The following is a 25722-nucleotide window of genomic DNA, read 5'->3' on the forward strand; positions in this document are numbered from 1 at the left end:
GAAAAAAATAATTATTATAAATAATTTAAACAAAAAAGAATTCGTCTAAAACATACACAACTATAAATATTTTTTTCTTTTAGAAAATAATAATAATAACTAAACAAATAAAAAAATACAACAAACATGAACAAAAAAGGAGTTTTTTTTATGTATAGGAAAACGAATTATATTTATAAATAACATTTTTTTTTTTTGAGAAATGCCTCTGTTTTTCATGTAGGTTCAATTCTTCGAGTTTGGTATTAATTTATTAATTATTTTATTTTTTTGTAAGAACTAAATTCTTTTTCTTTTTTCTATTTTTTTTTTTTTGCTATGCATTTTATTTATCTCTTTTCAGTGCTAAATCACTAATTTTCTCCTCAAATTTTAATTTATTTAATTTACTTTTTATTTAGAAATGTTTTTTTATTTTTTATTTTCATTTTTTGCTAATTTAGCTATAACCAATTTTAATCACTTAGAAACATTTATGCGCTCTCTTAATTAATTTTGTTTAAATACATTCACTCTCGTTTTCTTTACACTAGCCAAACAAAATTTTCACACCACCTAACAGTTGAACACATTTTATGATTTGTTTTTTTTTTTGTTTTAATTTTTATGTATTTTTTATTTTTTTGCTAAAATCTTACTCTCTCTCTATTTTAATTTAAATTTTTTGTTTAATCTTCAATCAAAAAGAGATTGAGACTTAAATCATTTTTGTTTTTAACTATTTTATCTATTTAAATTAAGTGTTATCTTTTTTGATCAGTGTTTTTTTTTTATTTAATTTAATTTAATGAGATATAAACAAAGAAAAAGAGAATGAGATGCTTGTTGTTTAAATTATTTTTTAAGGACAAAAAAAAAAAACAAGTGAAATTTAACTAAAAAATTGATTTTAAGTTTTCTTTTTTTTTAATTAAAATTACTTAAGAACTATTTTTTTGTTTTCATTTAAATTTACTTTAACTTTTCTTTACTTTTTTTAATTAAAATTAAATATTTTGTTTAAAGTCTTATTTGTTTCTATGTAGGGCAAACTTGTTTTTTTGTTTATAATTAAATTACTATTTTATCTGGTTTATTTTTTTGCTTTAAATTAATATTATGTACATGTAGATGCATTTTTTTTAATTTTTTTTTTTATAGTGATTTAGTGTATTTTTTCATTTCTAGATTTAATTTATGTTTAATTTTATTTACAAATTGAGGATAAAATGTAAGATTTTATTTGTTTTTTGTTTTCAGGGGATAAAGGGGAGTAGGAAAAAATATGGTTTATGAACAAGAATTTGGGGGTATGGAAAATGTAGGAGTTTGTTTTTTTTTTTTAAGGAGAAAAGGTAAATATAATTTATTAAATTGTGACTACCTACAAATATAATAATAATATATAACCTAAATAATTTATTTAGTATATTTTGTTTAAACTTCAAATAGCAGATGTTTAGATTTTATTTTGTTGTTTGTTGTTGTTGATGCTTTTTTTTATTTTTTTGTTTTTAAATTTTCTTTTTCTCTCTCATATTGTTGGTTGATGTGGATTGGCAATGATCAGAAATTTCACATATAAGCAAGCACAATAGTGTTCGATGTATGTGTGTCTGTGTGTAATTCAACAATGCCAAAGGTTTTCTTTCTTTTTTTTCTTAATTCAATTGTTGTTGTTTTAATTGATGTTGTTGTTGTTTAAAGAAGAACGTCTTTGATGTAACTATTTTATTTTATTTATTTTGATGTTGTTTTTTATTTTTATTTGTTGTTGATGATTTTTATATAAGTTACGACGATGATTTTTTATTTGAATCTTGCTGCTGAACGTTATAAGTTAAATTACTAACATTTTCAATGGCATTCACCCATTGAAGTGAAAAACCTTCGGGGTCGTCAAGATAGTATGTTCGATCAGGCTAAAATGAGAAAGAAAAAAAAAACAAATTTATTAGTTTAATTTATTTAAAGAAAATAGAAGTCATTATGCGTTATGGAATTTTTAGATTCGATACATGTCCCAAGAATAAAGAAGGGAGAGCTCAGAAAAAGTAGAATACATACAAGTAAATGCCTCAGGGAGGATATTAATTCTGTACAAATCGACCTCAATCGAAAGTGAGAAAAAAGTTCATACATAAAATAAACAACTTTCTAAGCTGACAACATACAAAACTGTATTTCTATTTTCATAACTAGTCTAAACTGAATTGTACAAGATGTAACACCTTATCTTATTCGCAGTATATTATTTCACAATCACAGACAGTCGGAGAGAGAGAGAAAGAAGAGTTATAAACTAATAAAACATAATTTTTTTATGTTAAGCTGAGGAACTAAGTAAACAGATAGAACTTTTCTTCAAGGAAATTAAGTAAAATTGTGAAATCCAAGTAAGCAACTGCAAAAAGGTAATAAACCCAAAGTAAAGTTGATTCCATGACCTGACTGCCTTATGACCTAAAAAAGGTAAAACACAAACAAAACTATGTTTTTTTTTACAAAACAAATAAACTATCAAAATATTATATACACGTGAGTGGTTTATTAGTTCATTCAACCTTCGCAATAACATTGTTGATTATTATTATTATTTTTTTCCCACACATGCTTATAGTTTTTGTGGCATAATTTCCATTTTACCCTCTCGCAACTCGTCGTATCCGTAACCACTTGGAATAGTTTTTTTTTTTGCTTTGTTTTCTTTTTATTATTATTTTGTTTTACGACACTAGCGCGTGTACTGGCTTTGCATTTTTCTTTCCAAGTTTTTTTTTAATAGTTTTTCCTTGTTTTATTTTTGATTTTTGCATTCAATTTGATGGCAATGAAGGAAAAGAGAGGGTTTGTAGTGCAATATAATAAACAATTGTGGTTGTCACTTCTATATCTCATTAAAATCAGAACATGCTGATTTTCTTTAATCACCATCATCATCATGATGATCATCATCAAAAAGACTCATCATTGTCGACGACGACGAGACAAGGTGAAACTTAATACAACCACGAGGCTAAAAATTGTTCTTGCAGATTTTGTAATTTTTGTTTTGTTTTATTTATAGAAAATACTTGTTCTTAAGCAGATGGTTAGTTGATTTGTTTTAAAGTATTTGTTGGTGACAATGTTTGATTTTTGTTTAAATTCAATCAACAAGGTTGTTATTGGAAAGTGTAAGCTTTTGCTCATTGACAATCGTTTCTTTAAAACCAGTTTCCTCAGAAACTACTGATATTTTGCAACATAAAGAAAGATACATCTCATTGGTCAGTCAGTAGGTATAGTTGTCAAAAGACAAGTTAGATGAAAATTTATTCCATTTATAGAGATTTTATTGACAGCTGACTGAATCAGCAGATAGCCAAGTAAATTAATTAAAATTTTTCTACTGTATTATACAAAAAAAAGAGTAACAAATGACATTTCTCAAAGTTTTTTTTTTGTTGCATATCATTTTGGCTTACAACCAACAGACGAGAGGGAGAGTAAAATAATGCATTCCTCAACACTTTTATCTTTCTATTTTCTGCCGCCGCCAACCATATGATCTTGCAATTATCAGGTTGAATTCTATTCTAGTAGTCACAACGTCAAGTCAAGTCGAGTTGAGTTGAGTCGACAACAACGACCAATATTTTATGCACTCCCAGTGTCTACAACTTTGTGTTGTCGTCGTCAACGTTGTTGGTTGTCGGGTCGGTTATAGAGAAAAAGAGATGTAGATTTAAATATAAAATCACAACAAATCAACTAACTAAAAAAAAATCGAACAATACACCTTTTAGTCGCGACAAATAGTTACTGCATTGCTGCCATGTAATAATATATGTAGTGTCGCCGCAATAGTTGTAGTCTCTCTTACGTTGTCGTCGTCGTGCCGTCAGGTTATTTTTAAATACAATTTTTTTCTATTCGTTTTATTTTATTTATTATTATTTCTATTTTTTGTTTTATTATAGATTTTTTTTGCTTCTACTCATGAGATATAGATATGTTTCTATGTCTGATTGCAGCGCGTGCAATTTGTTTCGTTTGCATGCATTCACACACAGACTCGAGACGGGAGAGTGCAAAAAAGCAGAGATTATTATTAGGTAATAGTTCTTGAGTCTTTCTCTAGCCGCTACACACTCTTTCTCTCATGACATAAACATATATCCCACTGACTTGCTAGCTATTGCTGCCACCCATCATCTCCCACAAACCCACTGCTGGTTCGTTTCAGTTTGGTGTTATATAGCCTAGTTCAATGTCAACATGGCTACACGTGCCACACTCACTGTCGCCATTGTTGAGCTGGTTAAGTGCTTTTTCTGTCTATGTACACGCCATGCCACACTGAGGATAGATACGACAGATAGATATGAGTGGTATGGTGATGGATATAGATAAATTGTATGTTAGTGCGCGCCCCCCAAGAGAGGGGGTTGTTGAAGGTGGATGGATATATGTACATATGGATAAATAAGGCAAACTGAATGTCGTCATATACAAACATAAAGCACACACGAAAAGTTTGTTCCGGTATTAAAACAAAGATATATATTCTATTTTCTGTAGGTTTTTTTTTTTTGTTTTGCAGATTTTATGAAACAAAAACCACAAAAAAAAAAAAAAGAAAAAAACTAAAACATGAGAAAATTTGACACCATTTTTCGTGTGGTAAATATCCTGAGCAGCAGTATAGTAATTTTTGTTGGAAATGATGACTATGGAAATAGTTTTTATCTACAAATGTCAGGAGATCAAGATTTCAGTTCATTGAACTTATAAACGGAAGTGAAAGCATGTAATGTGCTTTTTCTATTCTTTAATTAAATTTCACACCTTAAAGTCTTTAGGTCTCTCAAGAATTAACTAAAATTGATCATCAATGAATAAGAATATTATTTTGCCTCAGAAGTAGCTTGAATTTGAATATGATCTCGAATTCTAAAAAAACAATGACGGGGCTTGTTAAATTGAGGAATTTCAAAGAAAAAAAGCCATTTAAACCACTCAAAACACATTTTTTTTTATTGCATCTGTCACCTAGCTTTGTAGTGCAAATTCGCATTCCAAAAGCTAGTTGAAACTCGACTACGTAGCACCTAGGTTTGTGAATGCGCCCAAATTATTTTGTTATAAAAATACTGTTGTTTAAATGGCTATCCAATGGCTTGCGAAACATACATGCACATTGCGTGGGTCAGCTAAAAAAAAAGTGAAATGTGGATTTGCTGGTTTTGTTTAAACCAATTCTGAATGGAATTTTCTAAAGATACAAATATTTTAATTGAACTAAACAAACCAATTTAAAATTCCAAAAAAAAATAAAGCAAAAAAAAAATGCAATAAAATTCGGCCTTTAAACTTGATTTTCTAGGTGGGCTATAATAATAATTGTTATTATGAGGCGAGAAATTTCTATTTTTTTAAGAAATTTTTTCGTATTTTAGTTAATTTTTTTATTAACCTTCAAGGACGTCTGATTTAAACCTTCAACTTTTTTTTTGTATCGAATCTAAACATATTCAGACAATTTAAGAAATTAATAGAAACTTACCGTATGCACAAAGAAGATTTTAAAATTCTTAGGTTCAACTCTCAATTCTGAACTCCATGGAATTTCACCCTTTTCAATCATTTGCACTGGATCAATATAAATTAATCGAGGTCCAGTTGTAAGCAATAACATACGACGTCTAGCAAAGAGTCCTTTTCGCTTATTAACGAAACCTTTCTTTAGGATAACTTCACCTTTGGCAAATGGATGCCATTTGTCAGACTTTTGTTGTTCGAGGCGTTTTTGTTTTTCCGCATCGGACAGATCAAATATATCTAGAAATTAAAAAAAAAAATACATAAATATGTGCTCTTTAGAGATAAAAATGTATAAAACCTACTTTTTCTAACAGTCTTTCGCTCTATAGCTTCATAACCATCCAATGATGTACCCAATTCCATACCCAACAATCGTGTTAATTGCCTATCACCTAAACCTGGTTCCAAATCATCTGGTACACGATATTGACTACGAAATAATTCTTCATCCTTTGATACACCTGGCAAATATGGGCATATCGTGGGTGGTGTTTGTTCACGAATTGTATCAAAATTAACACCATCAAAGAATGGATGTGATCGAATGCTCTCATAAAATCCACATTTATCATGAGCGCCAAGTCTTTCATTTGGATTAAGCTTTAGCAATTTTCTGACTAGATCTTCGGCATTTTTATCAAAACCCTCTGGGAATTCCAAATTACAATTGAGAATTTCTTTGAATATCATAAATTCATTGCTGCCACGGAATGGTGGCAAACCAGATATCATTTGATAAATAATACAACCCAATGCCCATAAATCGGCTGTTCGATGAATGGGTTGACTATGGAGCACTTCAGGTGATACATATTGGGCGGTACCGACAAAACTATTTTTTCTTCGACGAAAATTACCAGGTTGTTGGTTATTGTCGATCGATGATGATCGTGATGCAGGTGATGAAGGTGTTGATGATGTTTGTTGTTGTGTAGATGTTGTTGTTGATGATGTAACTCCTCCTGTTGTATTGGTTGATGATGATGTCATTGATTCATTATCTAATATCTTCGCTGAACCAAAATCTGCAATCAATGTATGCATATTCTCATCGAGTAGAATATTTTCAGGTTTTAAATCACGATGCACAATATTACGTTTGTGCATATTCTCACAGGCTAATACTAATTCGGCAGCATAATGACGTGTACAGTCCAAATCGAAGGAACCAACTTTATTTATATACGGCAGGAGATCACCATTTTTGGCAATGGTCATTACAAAGTAAAGTGAACGATTATCTTGGAACGTACATGAGAGATTCACAAAACCGGGCACATTGGTCATAACATTCATGACTTCACGTTCGCGTCTAATGTATTCTTGTTTGCGTTCACGAATTATGTGTTGTTTTTCACAGACTTTAACTAGAAAGAAAAGAAGAAAGAAATATTTGTTAGTTAGGAATTTTTATTGTAAATTAATCATTAAAAAAAAAACAATTTTGAAAGCTTTTTAAAGAAAATTTGGAGTTTTTGAAAAAGGGTCATAGTGTTAGATATGATGGTAGAAATGGCTCTGGTTAGCACCGTTTTTAAGCCATAAACTATTGAGTTCCTAATATATTGTGGAATGTTTAAGTTTGACTCTGGCGGGAAAGTCAGTGGCATGTCCCAGTTATCGCTTGTTTGTGCCTTAATATGTATGAAAAAAAAAACTGTCACAAGCGAATTCTAATTATCTGGGTATTTCCCAACTAAAAATAAATGTATTTCAACATTGATTAGTTTGTTTTGATTACAAAATTTTCCCAAACTTGTTTTAATCAGAGTTATGTCATCTAAAAGAGTTCTACATATTCTATGCCCTCAAAAGCTATGTAAGATTTTCAATTGTTGATACTAACACAAGTACCCAACTTGTTGTTATTTCTCAAATTGAATTATCTTTTTTTTTTTTTTTAATTGAAGTTGTTTTTTGTTATTAATAAAACTGACAAACATAAATCTTTTTTGGAAACGTCAGAGCTCTCACTGCCGAGGAGTGGTTGTGGTGATAAGAAAAATGCGGGGCTCTATAATGTACGTATATATTTCTATATCAGTCTGTTGTTGTGATTATTTGGCGCCATTCAAAATGCATAATACCTATACAAAATTTAACCTTGCAATTCACATTTTGAGATAAAGTTTTTTTTTCTTTTTTGAAAAAATATATAAAATAAATATAATTCTGTGTTTTTTTAATTAATCGGATAATTTAAAATACACGCCGTATTTATTTTTGTGTTTCTATCTCTTGTTGCCACAATCTATACCTTTTTTTTTACTTATTACAGGCGATAGAAAACACAAAACAAAACCTGCAACAGAGGCCGGTCGAAACATTGTATTCGAAAAAAAATGCTACTTTAAACAACAAAATGAGAACGAAAATCGAAAAAAAATAATTGTTTTTATTTTCTTTCGCTCTCTATCTCACCTACATTACGACATACCACGACTTTGCTGTTGCTGTGGACACTTTTGGCAATCAAATTATAATAAAATAAAAAAAAATAAAGAAAAAAGGAATAGGGCCCAAAAACCCCAACCCAAACCAACAGCCAGTCACTGTGGTGTATACGTAATCATTTCGGTCTTTTCTGCTCATTATTTTAAGACTCTTAGAAAACTCTCATAGTTTGGTTGAAATACGAGGTTGAAAAATATGCCATGAATTACAATTGATATGGCTGATTACCTTTAAGAAATGTGACAAATATTTGGAGCAACATTGTTCTATCATTCAACAAAATAATATTTGAAAAAACAAAAACTTTTGAGTAGGTAGGAAATTTTTCGTTAGTTATAGTGTCAAAGAGAATTTCATAATAATTAATTTCGTTTTTTATTACCTTCTTGATAAAAACAAGAAAATGTTTATTTTTTATTTTATTTATTGCAAAATAAAATGTTTTTTTTTTTTTTGTTTAGTTTGAGGGTTTTGGTTTGAAAATAATAAACAAAATAAAATATAACAACAATTCTACCTTGTTAATGACTTTATTTTTTTTTGTTTAATTTTTATTTAAAATTTATTTTTAAATCATTTTTTTTTTTTATATATTATGGCCAAAATGAGGAGGTTAATAGTGGTAAAGACAGTCAACTTGTTTATACAATTGTGTTGTTTTAAATGCTTAACGGTATAGCAAACAAACAAATAATAACAACAACAAAAAAGATAGAAAGATATTTTCATGTTGCAATAAAAATTTCAATTTAATACGGTTAATCTGAAGGTGGAAGCCAAGCCTTTCATAGAAAAGAATAAGAAACAAAAAAAGAGAGTGTATAGAGAGAAAGAAATAATGAAAACAAAAAAAAAATATTATTAAAAAACACAAAAACAGGCCTCACAAAGTAAACAACTTCAGTGAGTGGTGTTTTTGTCTCAAAGTCAGAGAGCCAGTCTCGCAGCTAGTATCAAATCAAGAACCATAACAAGCCAATTTTAAATTCTTTAAACCACTTGGCGCACAGCAACAACCTTCCTATACTCTCAACTCTTCGATATGATGATGATGATGTTAATGGGTGGAGAGTGGAGAGTATTATTGAGAATTAAAAACAACACACACCTAATGAGAACAACTATTCAAAACAACAACAACAAACAAGTAGTAGCACTATAAAATAGCTAAAAAATGTTATGTAGAGGAATGTTTTGATGCGAGTCTTCGGTTCGTAAGGATTGGTGGTGTAGACTTGTAGAATATATAGAGAGAAAAAAAAATAAAATGTAGAATTCCAGCTAAATGCTGTTATATGAGTGTAAACTGATTAGGTTGATAGGTATATATAATAATATTATTGGTTTGTACTAGCCTTGAACTTAATGCTGTCAGTGAACGAAACGATCAGAGTATTCAATTTCAATTTATACTTTATTTTTTTTATTTTGATTTTTGAAAGTAATTTATTGTAAACAACTTGTAGGCAGGTAAGATAGGTATTATACTGATAAATGAACTTTAAATGTTTGCATACTGCCAGACAAGTTATTAACATTCTTTATTTTTGGACAAAAAGAAGCTTAGTACCTATTCGTTGATGTAGATTCATTCATAAATTTTTATTTATTAGAATAAATATGTTAATTTTGATATTTAACGATTCGATTGAAAAGGAGAAGAAGTATCCATTATTTAGTGTGATATTTGCTTACTTTGTTTTGGAAAGTTGTATAAATTTTAATGACACAATTAATTCATTGAAGCTATTTCTTAGAAATGTCAATCAACTAGTGTTTTCGAAATGAAGGGAAAAATTTAATAAAATATGAAATCAATTTTCTAAAATAAAGCTTTTTATGAGCTTTAAGATTTATTAAATCTGCAGTAATTTGTGTGATCGAAAGAGCTTTTTATTAGTTATTTTTTTTTTTTTTTTTGAGAAATATGAAAGCTTTATCTACCTTACATGACAATGGTCAATTTTAACTGATTGACTTTTTAAGAGAAACATGTAAAGAAAAAGCTTTTACTGAGCTTAACATCAAAAGCTCATCAAAAGCTTTATTTGCAGAGTTAAAATCTCCTTTTTTCTATATTTAAGACGGTTTTGAGAGAAAAGGCTTCTTTTTAAAATTTGTAATCTTATCAAAAGCTTTTTGCATTATTTCACCATAGGTCATTGATCGTATATCCCTACATCTCATATATTTTATTTTTTTCTTCCGCAAACCATTTAATTTAAAATAAAAATTAAAGTGGAATCACTGTGTGTTATCCAGTTAACGAACGAATACGGTGGGAAGAATATACAACAAAAATATACCTACAACAGCTACCAATATGATGGAAAAAAACACAAAGTGCTTTCTACTTTACCATTCCTACTTGTGTGTCTCTTCTTTTTTGCTACCGCAAGGAAAGATACTGCTGCCGTTGCTATATACCCGTCACAAAAACAATAACAAAAAAATATAAAAACAACAATTCAACGAACGAAACCAACCACATTATTATAAAACGAAGAAATAACAACAACAACAAATTTTTCTACTTCAGAGCTTAAAAAGAACGGCCTTGGGTGTGTGTTTTGTGCGAAATCTTACGCAAACCAGCCGCAGTTTTATAGAATGGAAATAAATATTATAACGTTGAGATGTTTATTTGTATGTATGGGTTTGCGTTAGTGTGTGTATTCCGTATATGTACATACAATTGAATAGAGAAATGTGTGGCTTTTTTGCGTTCACAGCTGATTAAAATAAAATAAACCCCCTCAATTCCCCGGCTCTTAGACAAAAAAAAAATCTTATTGTGGACTTAATATTTTCGACATACTGACGCCTCACGCAGGCTACATTGTAGATTGCTGCTAAATAGATTTTCTAATTCGGTACTATTTTTTGTTTTTGGTGTGATGATTTGGTTAAATGTAAATGAACAAAATTTAACGACCTATTTTTTGGTGTCGTGTCTCTCTTTTAATTTTTGACGACGACAACAACGTTGTGTATATTTTTACTTTTTTCAGTTATTGTTGTAATTATAATTTTAAAACACTATACACACGAATAAATAACGACGAGGTATTGAAAGAAGGATGATTAAAGTCCAATTTTTTTTGTTAAAAAAAAACATTCGCTAAAACTTATATTATGGAGATGAAGTAACAGTAAAATCTGAGAAGGTGAAAGCAAAACAAAAACAATTTTTTTTTGCTTGGGCTTGGGAAGAAGAAATAACATTCAAAAATATATGTATTATGTCTTTCTTTTTTGAATGAATTAGTCTGAATTTTTGCTGCCAGAGCAATTCCATGTTAGCATGTTGCGTTGCATTTGAATTAAAATGCGGTTAAGCACAACAAAAATTCCAGAAAAAATTCCAAACAAGTTGTTGTTCTCTGTTTTTCTATACTCTTGTGTGTGTCAGAGAGTTTGTGGAATGTGGACATACAAAATTGCATTTTGCGCGAAGAGCCTGTTTCTTTTTTTTTTGTATAAAAGATAACCTCATCTTCCCCCCTTTGGACCCCCTTTTTTTTGCAGGTTTGACAAAACAAAAAAAACTTATTTTGAAGGAAAGAAGATGGCAAAAAAAAAACAAAAAAGACAACAAGCAGACAGACAGACACATACACAACAGAAAAATAGGGGATAAGCAGCAACAACCAGCAGAGTGCATAAGAAGACGAAGAAGAAAAATGTCTTATTAGGCACAAGGCCTCTTGTGTGACTGTTGCGCTGTTGCTGTTACTTCTGCTGCTGCTGCTTCTGGCCTCTTATGGAGCTGCTTCATAAGCTCCAAGTTGTGTTGTGGAATGTTATAGTGCTGTGTGCGACGACGAGTACCTACATTTGATATGCGTTGTCGTCGTCCAAGTAATCGTAGTCGTCGTTATTGTCGTCTCGCAACAAATATAATAGACTTTGGTCTGTGACCTTAGTTAGCTCTGTGCATTTTTTTCTGTTTTTGTATTTTATTTTGATTCTGAGACTCTCTGTTTGTTGCGCTAGCTGCTGCTTTGTTTGTTGTTTAGAGCTCTCCTCTATGTTGTTCGAAGGTATCTCTACTCTAGTATCTGTTTTAGTTGATTCTCTGACCCTCTTCTTTGGATTGTTGTTGGATTGTTTTTTTTTTATTTTTATTTTTATTCATTTTCATTGAAAAGGTTTATGTGAATTCCACTACACAACAACACCACTCTATAAGAGTGGGAAAAACAGGAAAAGTCTATTTTTAGCAATAAGCAAGCCAGTCTGGTATAATTGCATTCCAAAGAAGTGAATCTAACCGATGAGTTTAGGTGTGTATTTGACCTGTGTGAGATTTTGTTTTGATTTTGGAATGGAATGCGATTGATTTTGCAATATAAGTTTCTTGAAGCTAGTTAAATTGAATTTTTTTCTCTATGAAAGGAAATACCAATAAAATGTTAAATTTTGTACGTGGGTAATACCTATTTTGGATTTAGATCAATTAAAGATATCGTTAATTTTTAAGTTGTAGTGAAAAACAATTAATGTGGAACCTATTTTGGATTTAAATCATTGAAAAATAGTCAACTATGTATTATTTCTCAAAAGCGACTGATGTGGAACCTATTTGGGGTCTGAATCAATAAAAGAAATCTTTAAAATTGATGTCTTTCTTAAAAGGGATTGACGTGGAACCTATTTAGGACTTGGATCAGCAATTGAAATCATTGTTTTCAAAGCTGAACTCAAAATAATGTGATGTGGAACCTATTTTGAATATAGATCACTAAAAAAGTCGTTAATTTCAAAATTTTCTACAAAAAATACTGTGTGTGGAACGTATTTAAAATACATTCTTGATTTTGAAACTCACAATCCACATAATTCTTCATCTTCTAACTGTAATTCTTCTTTTTCTCGTGTGTTGGTACATACCTCAAAAAATCTATTGGCGAATCTTGTTAAGTCACATTCCAAACCAAATAACCTTAGACTTCTTCCCCCTTTTTTTTCAAAGACAAACAATAATTCTTGCATTAGAGAGAAAAAAGTTGGTCTTACAGATTCGCTTGCTTGCTATGCTAGCTAGAACTAAATTCTTGTTCATAAATCCCGAATGATTACATTCCTTACCATGATCAAAAACCAAGAAGAAGATGAACCTTAGAGAAGACTAAAAATACAACAAAAACGTAGAACGGAAGAGACACGAGAAATAAACGCGCGCGTTACAACCGAACCGATACAACAACAAACAACAACGACGATGCATAAAATCAGGTTCCATATTGTGTATAGAAGAAGAGTATGTAGTTTGTCTTTTATGAAGAAAAAGGTTCTTGAACTATTCTTTCTTCTCTGATACAGACACACAAGTTGTTTAGATTTATTTAAACACAAGAAACTACAACAACAGGAACAAAAATACAACAACAACAAAAAAAATATTAAGTCAGAAAGAAATATTTTTCCCGCCAAATGCTTGAGTAAATCAAGAAATAAAAAAAAAAAATATAAAACATAACAAAAAGGAGAGAAACCATAGAAAAATGCTGGGAATAAAAAAATGAAAGAAGAAGAATGTTGCATTTAATGAGTTTGGAAAAGAGAGATCACAACAAACACAACAACCAAGCAGCAAGTTGGAGAGTGTATAGATATCTTTGAGAAGTGTTTTTTCTTAGTTTAAAAGGATGAAGAAGTTAACAAGATAGATCAATGGAAGTAAAAAATGCTTGTAAACTTTCGATGATGTTATAAATTTCTCCGGATATAATCTTTATGTTGTCAATTACACGAAGTTTTAATCATTATTTATCAGTCAAAGTATGAGAAATCGTTTGTGGATCGTATTGTTCTTCATTTGTGGAACAAACTTCTAAGGATTTGAATAAATATCTGACTTTTATAGATTGTGGATCGTATTTCAAATAAATAAACACCCTTGACAATTTTATTGAAATAAATTGTCACAAAATCGATATAAGCAAAAATAAATACATACCACAACGACACATGAGCAAAAATAAAAAAAAGAAAAAAAATAATATAAGAGTAATAATAACGAACGCCATTGCAAACTTTTTTAATAAATCTTACAAGTATAGGCGTAGGAAGTAAAATAATGCAAATAAATATCCCACTTGTTTCTGTGGCCTGTGTAATGAAACCAACAACGATGCCAAAACAGCCTCTGTATGAGAAAAAAAAATATATAAAATAAACAGAATGTACATTATACTGTGTGTGGGTTATATTGATAAATGTCCAGACACCCTTATAGTTCTTCCTTTATTTTTTTTTTCTGACACCAAAAAATTAAATTTATTCCCCACACACTCTGTTTAGCCAAAAACATAAATTTTATATGAGAAAGAATGAAAAACCTACACACGCGACGAAAGGAAGGTCAATGTTCTTCGACGGCGTCCAATATACGTCCCTTGAAAAAAAAATAATCTTTGAATAATGTTCCTTTCTCTACACACAACAATCGAACGAAAAAATTAAATTAAATAATGAAAAAGGATGTATACAACAGCACTTTGAAGAGTTATTAAGAAGTTTATCCATGACTCATCGATGAGTGGAGTTTATTGCCCTTTCCAAAATAATACACAAAAACGAAGCCAAGACTAAACAATAAAAAAAAAAAAAAAATGTCCAACCATGACCATATGCCGCGCTTGAATTTTATTTGAAGATGAAGAGGACCCGATGAAGATTCAACAACGAAAATAAGGACGAACTTTTTGATTAGAAAAATTAAAAACATCTGCTTAACATTATGGGCAGGTGGATTGTTCTTCTTCTCAAGACAGACGACGACGATGACTTTCAGTTTATTGTGTACAAGTCCAGGTGGTTAAAGTTAAGCGTGCCTCCGTTTATTGTCCTTATTTCGCGCCAATTTTTTTTTTCTTTTATTTTCATCGTCTTCAAGCCCTCCTCCTTTGTTTTGTTGTGTCTGGCCAAATTTATAGAGGTTATTGACACATTGCAATTTTTTTTTAATATATTATGCAGTCCTTTGTCCTTCAGGATAAAATTTTTCTTTTTGACGAATTTCGTCTCCTCGAATCGAATTACATACACATTCGGCAAACCCTCTAAAAGGAAGGTGATTGGTTCGATTTAGGTTTGTTTGGTAAATAACAAGTTTTTTTTTTTTTCAAAGAAATACGCATAAGGACGACGACAGATGTCTTTAATTCTTATAATTGTGGGTAAAAAGTAGTGTACATACTCCACAATATTTATGTAAGAAGACATTGGCCTGACTTTTGAGTTTTGAAGTTAAAAACAAAACATTGCATCTGCCTTCTTCTTAAATGCATTTTTAAGGACTATAACCATCACCTGGCAATTTTTGTGTGTGTGTAGTATATATTTGGGGTATCCTTAAAGTAGGTAGCCATTGACATCATTACGATGACGATTCAAGAAAACGAAAAAAAAACTGTCTGCCAGGAGATGTGCTCTGGTTTATATGATGGGAAGAAAAGAGGATCAGTGATTGTAAAAATCAAGAAAACGACAAAATTTGTAAAGATCATTGATCCCTTATTGTCTTTGTGATCCTTGGGTGTCGTGGGATTTTTCCTGTTCAATAATTTTTTCTTCTTCCGTGAGAGAAAAATTTTCAAATCGATGGGATTTTTGATAAATTAACAGCTATGGCTTCTATGAGATTTTAAGGTACAGTCAGACAGTCCAAAAAAAACTGTGGATCGTTTTTGTGAAAAGCTTTAACTTTACTATTTTTAAGTGTTGTCACCCATTAAAAAAGCTGATTCATCAAAATGTGATCATATCGAATCTAAATATTTATTCTAAAAGCTTTTTCTGAAGCTCAGAATCAAATCCCCCAAAAAAAAACTAACAAACTGATCTTAATTTTTTTTTTCTTTGCTTATTTCATTTCAATCAAAATAAAAAAAAAAAAAACTATTCAATAAGATGGACAGCAACATGTTCAATCTTGTCTAATTTTATATCTAATGATCTGTTAATTTATTTTTATGTTGTGTGTGGTGGTTTACTCAACAGTTTATGAAGTGAATAAAAAAAAAACAAGATCATTGATCGTCCGACCATGAACTCTTATTATTTTTTTTTAAATACCCTTCAGCTGTTTTGCTTTCCTTTATAGAATTTAATGATTTTTTTTATTTATAACCTTACACAATGGTCGAAAATCTAACATGATGGCTCTTACAATAAAAATAGTTTAATGCCCATTCTACTTCTATTTATTGCTTTCCTATTCTCATCATAATACACAAGGTAATATAGCGCAGATGTCTTATGCTTAAGGTAGGAAAAGGATAAGGGATATTTCATAAAGATTCCATTAAAAAAGGAGCACGTGCTCTTTTTTTTTGATATTGTCTAGACGAATAGGGAACTGGCATCAGGTAAAGCAAGATCTTCAGGTTAAAGTACAAAAGACATCTGCCAAAAAGGAAACAATTTAAAGATATACCTCGTGTGTGGTATGGGACTACATAAAAACGACATTTTATGGAAAAAGGATACAAATATGACAGTTTAAGAAGGTTTACAAGATAGTTTAAGGATAAAATGTCATAAAATCATTTAAAAATTCGTTGGAATATAACGGTATAGAATTCTCGCATTCAAAAAACAAATTCAGGCTCTGAATGGTTTTACTCTCATAAAAACAAAGATGGTTTCTATCATTTATGACATCTGCTGTCATAAATCAAAAATGGCTTCTATCATTTTATGACAGCTGACCAATCAGAGCCATTCTAAACATCAGTTCAGGTGCTTTGTGTTGAACATTTTGAATTGACACATGTCAAAATGAACGCATTCAGCCAAGTGATTTACATAATTTTAGAATTTTATTAAAAAAATAAAACACCTTTATCTAAGGAATTTTATCTTTTTTTTATCACGACTTCTAAAAATGTTAAAGACTCACTCCAAAAATACAAGCGACCCTGCTAAAAAATGTATTCCAACTTTTGTTTAACACACCATCAATGTGTATCAACAATAACAGGCGGGAAAATCTGCTCTGTCATTGTGATAATTACATAAATATTTACTCTTATTTCGTTATTATTATTGTTGTTGTTGTTCTAAAAAAAACCTCCAACTTGCCATGTTCGTTCATTCGACTTTAACACTATAGTATAAGTATACGCTTCAATTAGCAAATGCTTACGCGTGTGTTTGAATAACCAACTAAACGATTTTTCTTGAGAATCATCACGTATAGAAACCATAAAACAATAATTATTCAACAACACAAGTTTCATCATATTTAAACCCTTGGCTGGGCTGTCTCTGTTGTTGTTGTTGTCTACTACCTTATCAGTCCAGTAGTAGAGTAATTATTATTTCAGTTCCGTAACATACATACATAACTCTACAGAGTGCGGCGAGGTGGTGAAATTTCTTTGACTTGACGAAAAAAACCCATAAGTTATAAAGAAAGAGAACCAACAACAAAAAAGAATTGATGAATGAATGAAAGATTTATGTTTTTTGTATTTTTTGTTTGTCTATTTTAACAGAAAATTTTATAATTTCCCACATTCTTAAGCGTGTTGAGTGATTTTGTTGTTGTATTTTTTTTTTCTTATTTATTATTATTATCTTTTTCTAAATGTCTGAAGGCGTTCATTTAATTTGAAAAGCAAGTTAAATTCTTTGCGCAATGTTTTATCATGCCCACGCGCGCGTGTAGACAACTTAAATTCATATTTTTTGTTGTTAGAGAAAAGAGAACCATAAGTCGTCTCTGATATGAGGAATTGGTATAAACTCCACTCAATGGAAGAGAAAAAAATGTAAAGAATAAAGTTTCTAGTAATATTATAACTTTATGATCCCTCACACGTGTCGATGATTAAGAAATGAAACTTTATAAGTAGTGGATCAAGTGACATTTGGTTAAACAAAATAAAAAAACAAATACAATCCACATTCAAGAAAGCGCTAAGCAAGGTACAGTTTGTCTTGAATGCCTCGATTTAATAGACAAACAAGAATGAGAATAGAAGAATTTGTATTTCTATTCTACTTTTAACCATCATCGTTTAGTAATTTACATTCCAATGATGGTAATAATCTGTTTGTGGAGAGTTCCCATTTCTCTTCTCTCTATGTGGACTATATGACTATTTGAGCAATCATAGCAGCATATTATTATTGATCACTAGAAATTCCAGCAGAAACAAAAAAAAACCCACACAGACAAACAAAGAGAGATTTCTAACTTTAAGCGTGTGACAGATAAATAAGCTTGAGTTTTTATTAATAGCTCGATCATTAAGTATTTTTTGTATTTTTTATTCTCAATAGAATCCACACTCTCCACTCGACACTAAACTGACTGACCATCAAAAATTATTTGTTTTTGTTTTTTTGTTTTTCTATAAATAATTGATAAACAATGAAATAAAGAAGAAAAAAAGGTATATTCTGCTTCGCAAAACTAACCACAGAAATAAATAAACAAGATTTTAAAAATAATAAAATAAAATATATACGCATTTGGGGTGGTTGTTGTTGATTTTATTACTTGCAGCTAGCAGAGAAGCGGTAGCTCTAGCTAGACTATCATGAGGTGTGATCGTGTTTTTTTAATTTTTTATTCTACGCATAAAATTCTTATTATGATCAGCTGGTCTGTGCTATCTCAGAAATACATGTCTGTCTGTCTGTCCGTCTACTAGATTATGTTATTTTTTTTTCTGTTGTTGTCGTCTTTGTTGTTTTTAAAATAACCTTGTTTTGTTATTTAAAACAAAAACGAAGAAAAAGACAAACAAACAAAAAATCTACTTTGCATTGAATATATAGATCGAATGTCATGGATTCATCCTTCCATTTGATCGATCCCCAACACAAACAATCAATTTCAAAATAGAGAAGAGAAGTGTTGTTATAAATGAATTAAAAAGCTACATTTGTTTAACCGGATTTTGTCTACTTTCAAAATTGTTTTATAACAAATTTTTTATGTTTATTTATTATTTTTTTAATGAAAGATACTTACTTGCATATTCACGTTTTGTGTGAACATCCATTGCCAAAAAGACTGTGCTAAAACTTCCCTCGCCAATAACTTTGCCAAATACAAAGTCATTGGGGGATTTCTTTGGTGGTGTTGTTCCTGCTGTTGGTGGAGTTGTTGATGATGATGATGCTGGCGACGTAGATGTATTTGTTGTTTTTATTGGTGATGATGATGATGATGAACATGATGATAATTTATTGGAGTCTGTTGTTGTGAGATTTGTTTTTCCATTTAGCTGCTGTTGTTGTTGCTGATGATTATTATGTTGATGATGGTAATGATGTTGATGATGTTGAAGTTGTTTGCTTCTCGAACAAGTCATTGTAGCTGTTGTTGTGTTGAGTGTTGTTGAACATGGCGTTGTTCCTGGAAGAAGAAAAAAAAAAAGAAATTTATTTTTTTCATCTTACAAGTTGAGTTGTTTACTTGATCGAAATCATATGAGACAGAAAGTTAAGGCGAAGTGCAATATTTTTCCTTATCAACTTATTAAGTTGAAAAGAAATAAACAAACAAATAAATAAGAAAGTAAAATTTTTGCACTAATAAATCAAAACAGGAATTTTCCTATACAAAAACACATTGGAATTGCATTTTAAATAACAAATTATTGTTTTCAACTAGCATCTTAGTAATTTGTTAATAGCGAGATTAATTTATATTTGAACTTATCTTTAATAAATTTCCATAAAGTAAAAACTTTGTTTAAATATTATTAAGAGAAAAAATCGTTGAATACAGCCATTTTGTTATTCAATCATCAAAATGGTTGCATTCAGACATAATACTTTTATAATATTCTATTCAATTAAAATCTTATTAACACAAACCAAGACAAAAAGTCGCTGAAAGCAGCCATTTTTGTTTGTATTAAATAGTAATTGTCATTCATTCATCAAAATGGTTGCATTCAGAGATATGACTGTAGCCTTCAGGTATAAATTGACAGTTGTTAATACAAAAATGACTGCGTTCAGCGTGATTTTATTGAAATACAACATTTCTTATTGAAAATTAATGCGTTCAGTAAAATTTTTATTATTTTTTTTTAACAAAAGAAATTTAAAATCATTGATAATATATTTTTTTTTTTTATTTTAACTTACCATTTGTAGCTGTCACTGTTGAATTAGCTGTCAACACTGTTGGTATCCGACTTATTGTATCAATTGGTGCCGATATAGCACCACATCCACAAACACTATTTCTGTGATGTGATTGTTGCTGCTGTTGTTGTTGATGATGATGGTCACCACCATTGCCGTATCTATTACTATTTGTTGAATTTGATGTTGGTACATTTGATTGAGTTGATGTAGCCATCATCAATTGTTCTTTCATTTTTTCTAATTCTGAGAAATTACTCTCACTCAACGATACGGGTGTAGATTTTTCTTTTGGCATAGCTGGCATTGTGTTACTTAGAACTTGTTGTTGACCGTTTATCTGTAAAAAAAAAAAAAAAACAAATAAAGAAAAATGTTATAAAAAAAATTGACAACAAAAATTAAGAAAATTCCCCAAAAATGTATACAAAAAAAAAACTCTCATGAACTCTGAATGTAGAGTTCAAGGATGTTATTGAAACCCCTCATTCCTCTTAATTCTTTTTTAAAAAAACAAAACACAAAAAACTATTAGCTTGATACACAGAGCACCAGTTTAAGTAACTCGGCCTCCAACTGAGAGTGCGAGAAATATAATAGGTAGTGGGTCATTAACTCCTTAACAAACACAGTTTATTGCTTACATATGTGTCTCAGCAGTGAGATGCTGTGAGCTCTCTGTTGTGTTGAATCGAATACACCACAGAGTGGTAATAATAGTGTAATAGGTAAGTAGAGAGGTATGTACGTTGTATTTCAATTTTCTGCTGATGGGATTGTTTTATTTTTGTTTTTTTTTTTTTTTCATTTTGTTTAAACAAAAAACACTTCACAGCATAATAGGTACATGTAAAATCAAACCATTCCTAATGATTTAATGGATATAAAATGTATTTTTATTGATCAAATGGAGCCTATCTAATTTGAAATCAAACTCAAAACTAGCAAAGATGAATGGGAGAGTGGGGTATCCCCCTTTTGTGTGTGATTAAACTCATTAGAGAGATCGATAAAGAATAATCACACACATCACAAAGAGTAGAGTGATCGATTTTCAATAATTGTTTTGTGTGTGGTTTTACGTTTTCAAAAAAAAAAAAGATTGTTTTATTTTTTGTTATTTTTTGTTTGGATAAGGTTCAATAAACGTTTTCTCTTCTACGCCACACGGCTTTAATTGTTAATAATTAACAACTTTTTCAAGTATATCAAGTTTTTTTTTTTTATTTTGTTTATTTTATTGTTTTTGAAAAATATACCTACTTTAGGTATTTATCTAGGTGTGAAATTTTGTGTTTTTTCTAGTTTTAATCAGTTAAAGAGGAAGACAAAACAAAAAATTAGATAGATTAATTTGTTGATAAATAGATAAATTAATATCACGAGGAATATCAGAAAGTTTATAGCCGAGGTGACAAAAAACAATCATTTGATTTGATTTGGTGTGAGAAATAACGAGACGAAAGTGGTTTGTTTTAGATATAATAAAAAATTAGAAAGAAAAACAAATAATCGTTTGATTTAGTTATTTAAATAATTGATAAATAAATTTACTAGTTTTTTTGTTTAATTTTTAAATAAAAAAAAATCTTTGAACACATCCCATTCAAAACATAGTGTAATCAAAGTTCAAAAAGACAGTTCAATCTGTTTGCACCTTAACTCTAAAATGACAAAGTATGGGAATTGAAATGAAAGGATTCAGCTTAAAAGCATATGAACTTTAAATTTAATGAATGAATTCAGCTTAAAATGAGTGAAATGAACGGATTTCACTGAAAAGTTAGTGAATTAAAAGTAAAATGAACATATTCAGCTTAAAAGTACCTGTAAATCTAAAATAAAATGAATGGATTCAGCTAAAAAATATGAAAATCTGAAATCAAATGAATGAATTCAGCTTAAAAGGTTAACTATTTGAAATAAACTTAATTGAGAATTAATAAATGAACGAATTCAACCAAATTCTTTTTAAAAAACAAACGAGTTCAGTTTAAAAATTTGATAGTTTTAAATAAAATGATGACATTCGTTACAGGATGTTTTTATCGGTAATAATTCTATACATAAATCATCAAAAGAAATTCCACTTTGTGTAGAAATTAAATCTAAAGCAAATAAAGATAAAAATCTTTTTCATTTTTAACTGCATCACATAAATTTAATAAAAAATTACCCAAAAGTTCAAGTCATGGAAAAATACCCAAAAAACATACATACCTACCTACAAAAAATCAAAAAAGATTGCTAATTCAAAACAGAAATTAAACATTAAAAAAAAAGCTAATAAATTAACAATGTAATGATAACGATTTTAACCTGTGGTAGGTAGAAGCTCTATCTTTTGTGAGTGAAGTATTGTATTGTATTTATGAACGTTCTAATTTTTTATTATACACTTTTGCTGACAAAATCATTAAATAATCTAATAAATAATTTCTACATTTTTCCTTTTGATTTGATTGTCTGTAGTAATATTATAAAAAAATAAGAGGGGTGATAGACTTTGAACATAACACAATTCACTCAACAAAATTCAAATAAATATATAATTAAAAATAGACGAAAAAAGAATAAAGAACAAGCAATGTCTAGACGACAATTTTTTTTTTTTTTTTGTGTTTTATTATGTCGGTATATTTTGAAATATAAATAAACAAAAAAAAAAAAATAATATACATTTTCTTTCTATTGGCCAACGCCCCCCTTTTTGGTTGGAGGTCGCCGTCAAAACCAATAATTTACTGTCACTTTTATGTAAGAAATTTAAGATTTTTTATAGCCCCCACACACCAAGAATGTGTCAAAAGATGAGTAGGTTGGTATACCTACTTCCTTCAAGTCCAGACAGACAAAAATTTTTTTTTTAGTTTTGTTTATTTACTTTTTTTTTAAGTGTACCTATTCTTATCTGAACGCTGCCTATATCTGTTACACATGTCATGTATTAAATGTCATTTAAAACAAAAAATATAACGGTATAAATTATTTTAAGGTATTACCACAATTTTTACGTACATTTTTATTAATGACAACAATTTAATTTGACGTTTCGATGATTTTGATTCATAATTTTTCTAACTCAACTTGAACACAAAATTGTGATTAAATTAGCTATTTTTATTATATTCTTTTTTTTTATTAAACCACTTTTATTACAAAGTTGCGCGGTAAAATCCACAAGTGTAGGAGTAGTACACAAGCTACCTTCTTTAATTTTTTTTTTTCTCTTGAACACAATTATACTCTACATGAGTATACTATATGTATGTAGGTACACAATATGAGATAGTTGTATTGTAAAAGAACGATTTAAATCCCGGCAGTATGAACGAGACAGATAACGAAACGAGAATAGGGATATATTTTTTATTTTAATTTTTTTCTTCTCTTCACTTTGACTCTTATAAAATATGTAATTTAACTAAGAAAGAAAAAAAAAATTTGGTTTAAAATAAAAAGAATTGAACTAAATTTTCTTTCGAATTTGCTTTTTTTTGGCTATACAATAATCATGTCCTTGCGAAAGGACTTGAATTAAAAATTTTTCGCACTTTTCTCCCCCTTTTTTTTTGGATAAGCTTTTTTTTTTTAATTTACACTTTTCACTTTGCATAAATATTATTTAATTTTTTCTCAAACAAGGGTTTTTATTTTGTATTCAATAAGAGACTACATGTGTTTCAAAAGGGGGGAACTCGACTAAATTCATTTTGTATTTTTATTTTCCAACCATCCACTATACTAGCCCGAAAAAAAGATTTTTATTATATTATAACTTTATCTCTATTTTTCTCATCCATGTGGATCGTGTGAATACCTACATAATATGAGAAAAAAAAATGAACTTAGCGAAAAAAGCCCCCCCAAAAACAACAAAATATAAACTAAATATCAAAAAAAATATACAAAAAGAGGGGACATTTTTGAGCTTTTTCATTCATTCATTTTGTGTTGTGGTGGAGTTAAGTGGACTTTCCAGTGTTGTGAGAGATTTGTGAGAGAATGAATTTATTGTAGATAGTATTGATTACATACATTCCAATTCACATTCCACACGATTAAAATAGAGCGCGAGACATAATTTTTCTGGTGTTCTGTGTTGTTTGTCACAATTGGAATTGAAACACAAGAAAAAGCAAAAAAAAAAAAAAAACAAGTAAAGTAGAAAAAAAATCAACATAAACATAACAGAATATAGTAATCGAAAGAGATTTCGAGAGGAGGAAATAAAAAATTTGAAAGAAAATATAGAAGAAAAACAAAACAGATAGATGGAATTTTTCTTTTCTTTCTCGATACAAAAATATACAAAAAAAAAAAAAATGGTAAAATAAAAATTTCCGAAGAATGAAGAGACAACAAGAAAAAAAAAAAACAATAATAATTCAAAACATTGCAAGTGAAAGGTATTTGACTGGAGTTTTTTTTTTACTGTTGTATTATTTTGCCTTTATTAGAGTTTGAGTAAATAAATAACATTTAAGGCAAATTGGAGACTTGAAGATTATCAATACACAAACTATTGATTGCTTTAGGCGGTTGAGACAAATAATGTTAAATTTATTGCAAAAATCTGAGATAAATGAATCAAATGCACTTAAATTTTTCTTAAAAAATACATAGAATAATCTTACACTGTTAAATTTATTGCAAGAAAATTAACCAGCGAAACACACCCATTTCTTTTAACAAATCTGTTTAAGTTATGCCATATTTTCCACCCACCTTTGATCGAAGATTATTTTCAATCGATGGCTATTATTTTTTAAATATGAACATTTTATAATTTTAGTTTAGCGCTGGACGCACTCATTTAATTAAATTAAACAAAAATGATTAGTTAGTTGTATGACTAGACGAACTCGTTTAATTAAATTAAACAACTAGGATTAGTTAGTATTAGTGCTGGACGCACTCATTTAATTTTTATGTTTTATATGTCTTAAGTCTAAGATATCTAATAATAAGAATTTTATTAAGTTGAATGATGCCATTTTTTTAAGCTCCAAACAGAATAATTTTTTGTTTTCTATTTTCAAAAAATCTAAATACCTTTTTTTAAATGCTAACGGGCAACTTCGCTCATTTTTATTTTGAAACTTAATATGTACCTACTTGTTTCAAAAATCCGAACATTTTTAAGCTCTAAGAAAATGATTTCTTTTTAGTTTAAGAAATGCATGAAATTGATTTTTTGCCATTTTTCGTTTCAGGAATTCAATAATTTTAATTAATGGAAACACTCTCATTTTGTAAATTTTAAATAGATTCATTTGTTCTAAGCCTCTAAAATCCAATTAATTGATTTTTTTAAGACAGGTGAATGATACCATTTTTAAGCTCCATACAGAATAAATTTGTTTTAAATTTCAAAAATGCAATCTTTTTTTTTCGCGGAACTCTGCCATTTTTTAAAGTTTCAAACTGAATATTTTTTTAAAGTGCGAAAATGTTTAAGCCTTAAACAAAATGATTTTTTTTAGTTTCGAAAATGAATTAAATTCAATTTTTTTAAGTTTTAAGAATCCCAAAAAATTAAAACTATACATTAAAAACCCTTCCATTTTTTAAGCTTTAAAC

General features: G+C 29.2%; 1 protein-coding gene across 2 annotated transcripts in view; it reads right to left on the minus strand.

The window, feature by feature from the left end:
- Nucleotides 1–579: 579 nt before the first annotated feature.
- LOC129912765 (3-phosphoinositide-dependent protein kinase 1) overlaps nt 580–25722 on the minus strand; it is a 44995-nt gene continuing 19852 nt past the window's right edge. For both annotated transcript variants that reach the window (XM_055991168.1, XM_055991167.1), the window contains exons 2-6: nt 20140–20479; nt 19013–19399; nt 5868–6932; nt 5528–5802; nt 580–1901 (exon numbers count right to left, since the gene is read on the minus strand). In XM_055991168.1, the coding sequence (XP_055847143.1) occupies nt 1773–1901; nt 5528–5802; nt 5868–6932; nt 19013–19399; nt 20140–20479 (2196 nt within the window). In that variant the 3' untranslated portion in view covers nt 580–1772. The remainder of the gene's footprint in view (nt 1902–5527; nt 5803–5867; nt 6933–19012; nt 19400–20139; nt 20480–25722) is intronic.

The sequence above is a fragment of the Episyrphus balteatus genome, chromosome 2 (genome assembly GCF_945859705.1).
Source record: "Episyrphus balteatus chromosome 2, idEpiBalt1.1, whole genome shotgun sequence".
In the NCBI taxonomy this organism is placed as follows: Eukaryota; Metazoa; Arthropoda; class Insecta; order Diptera; family Syrphidae; genus Episyrphus; species Episyrphus balteatus.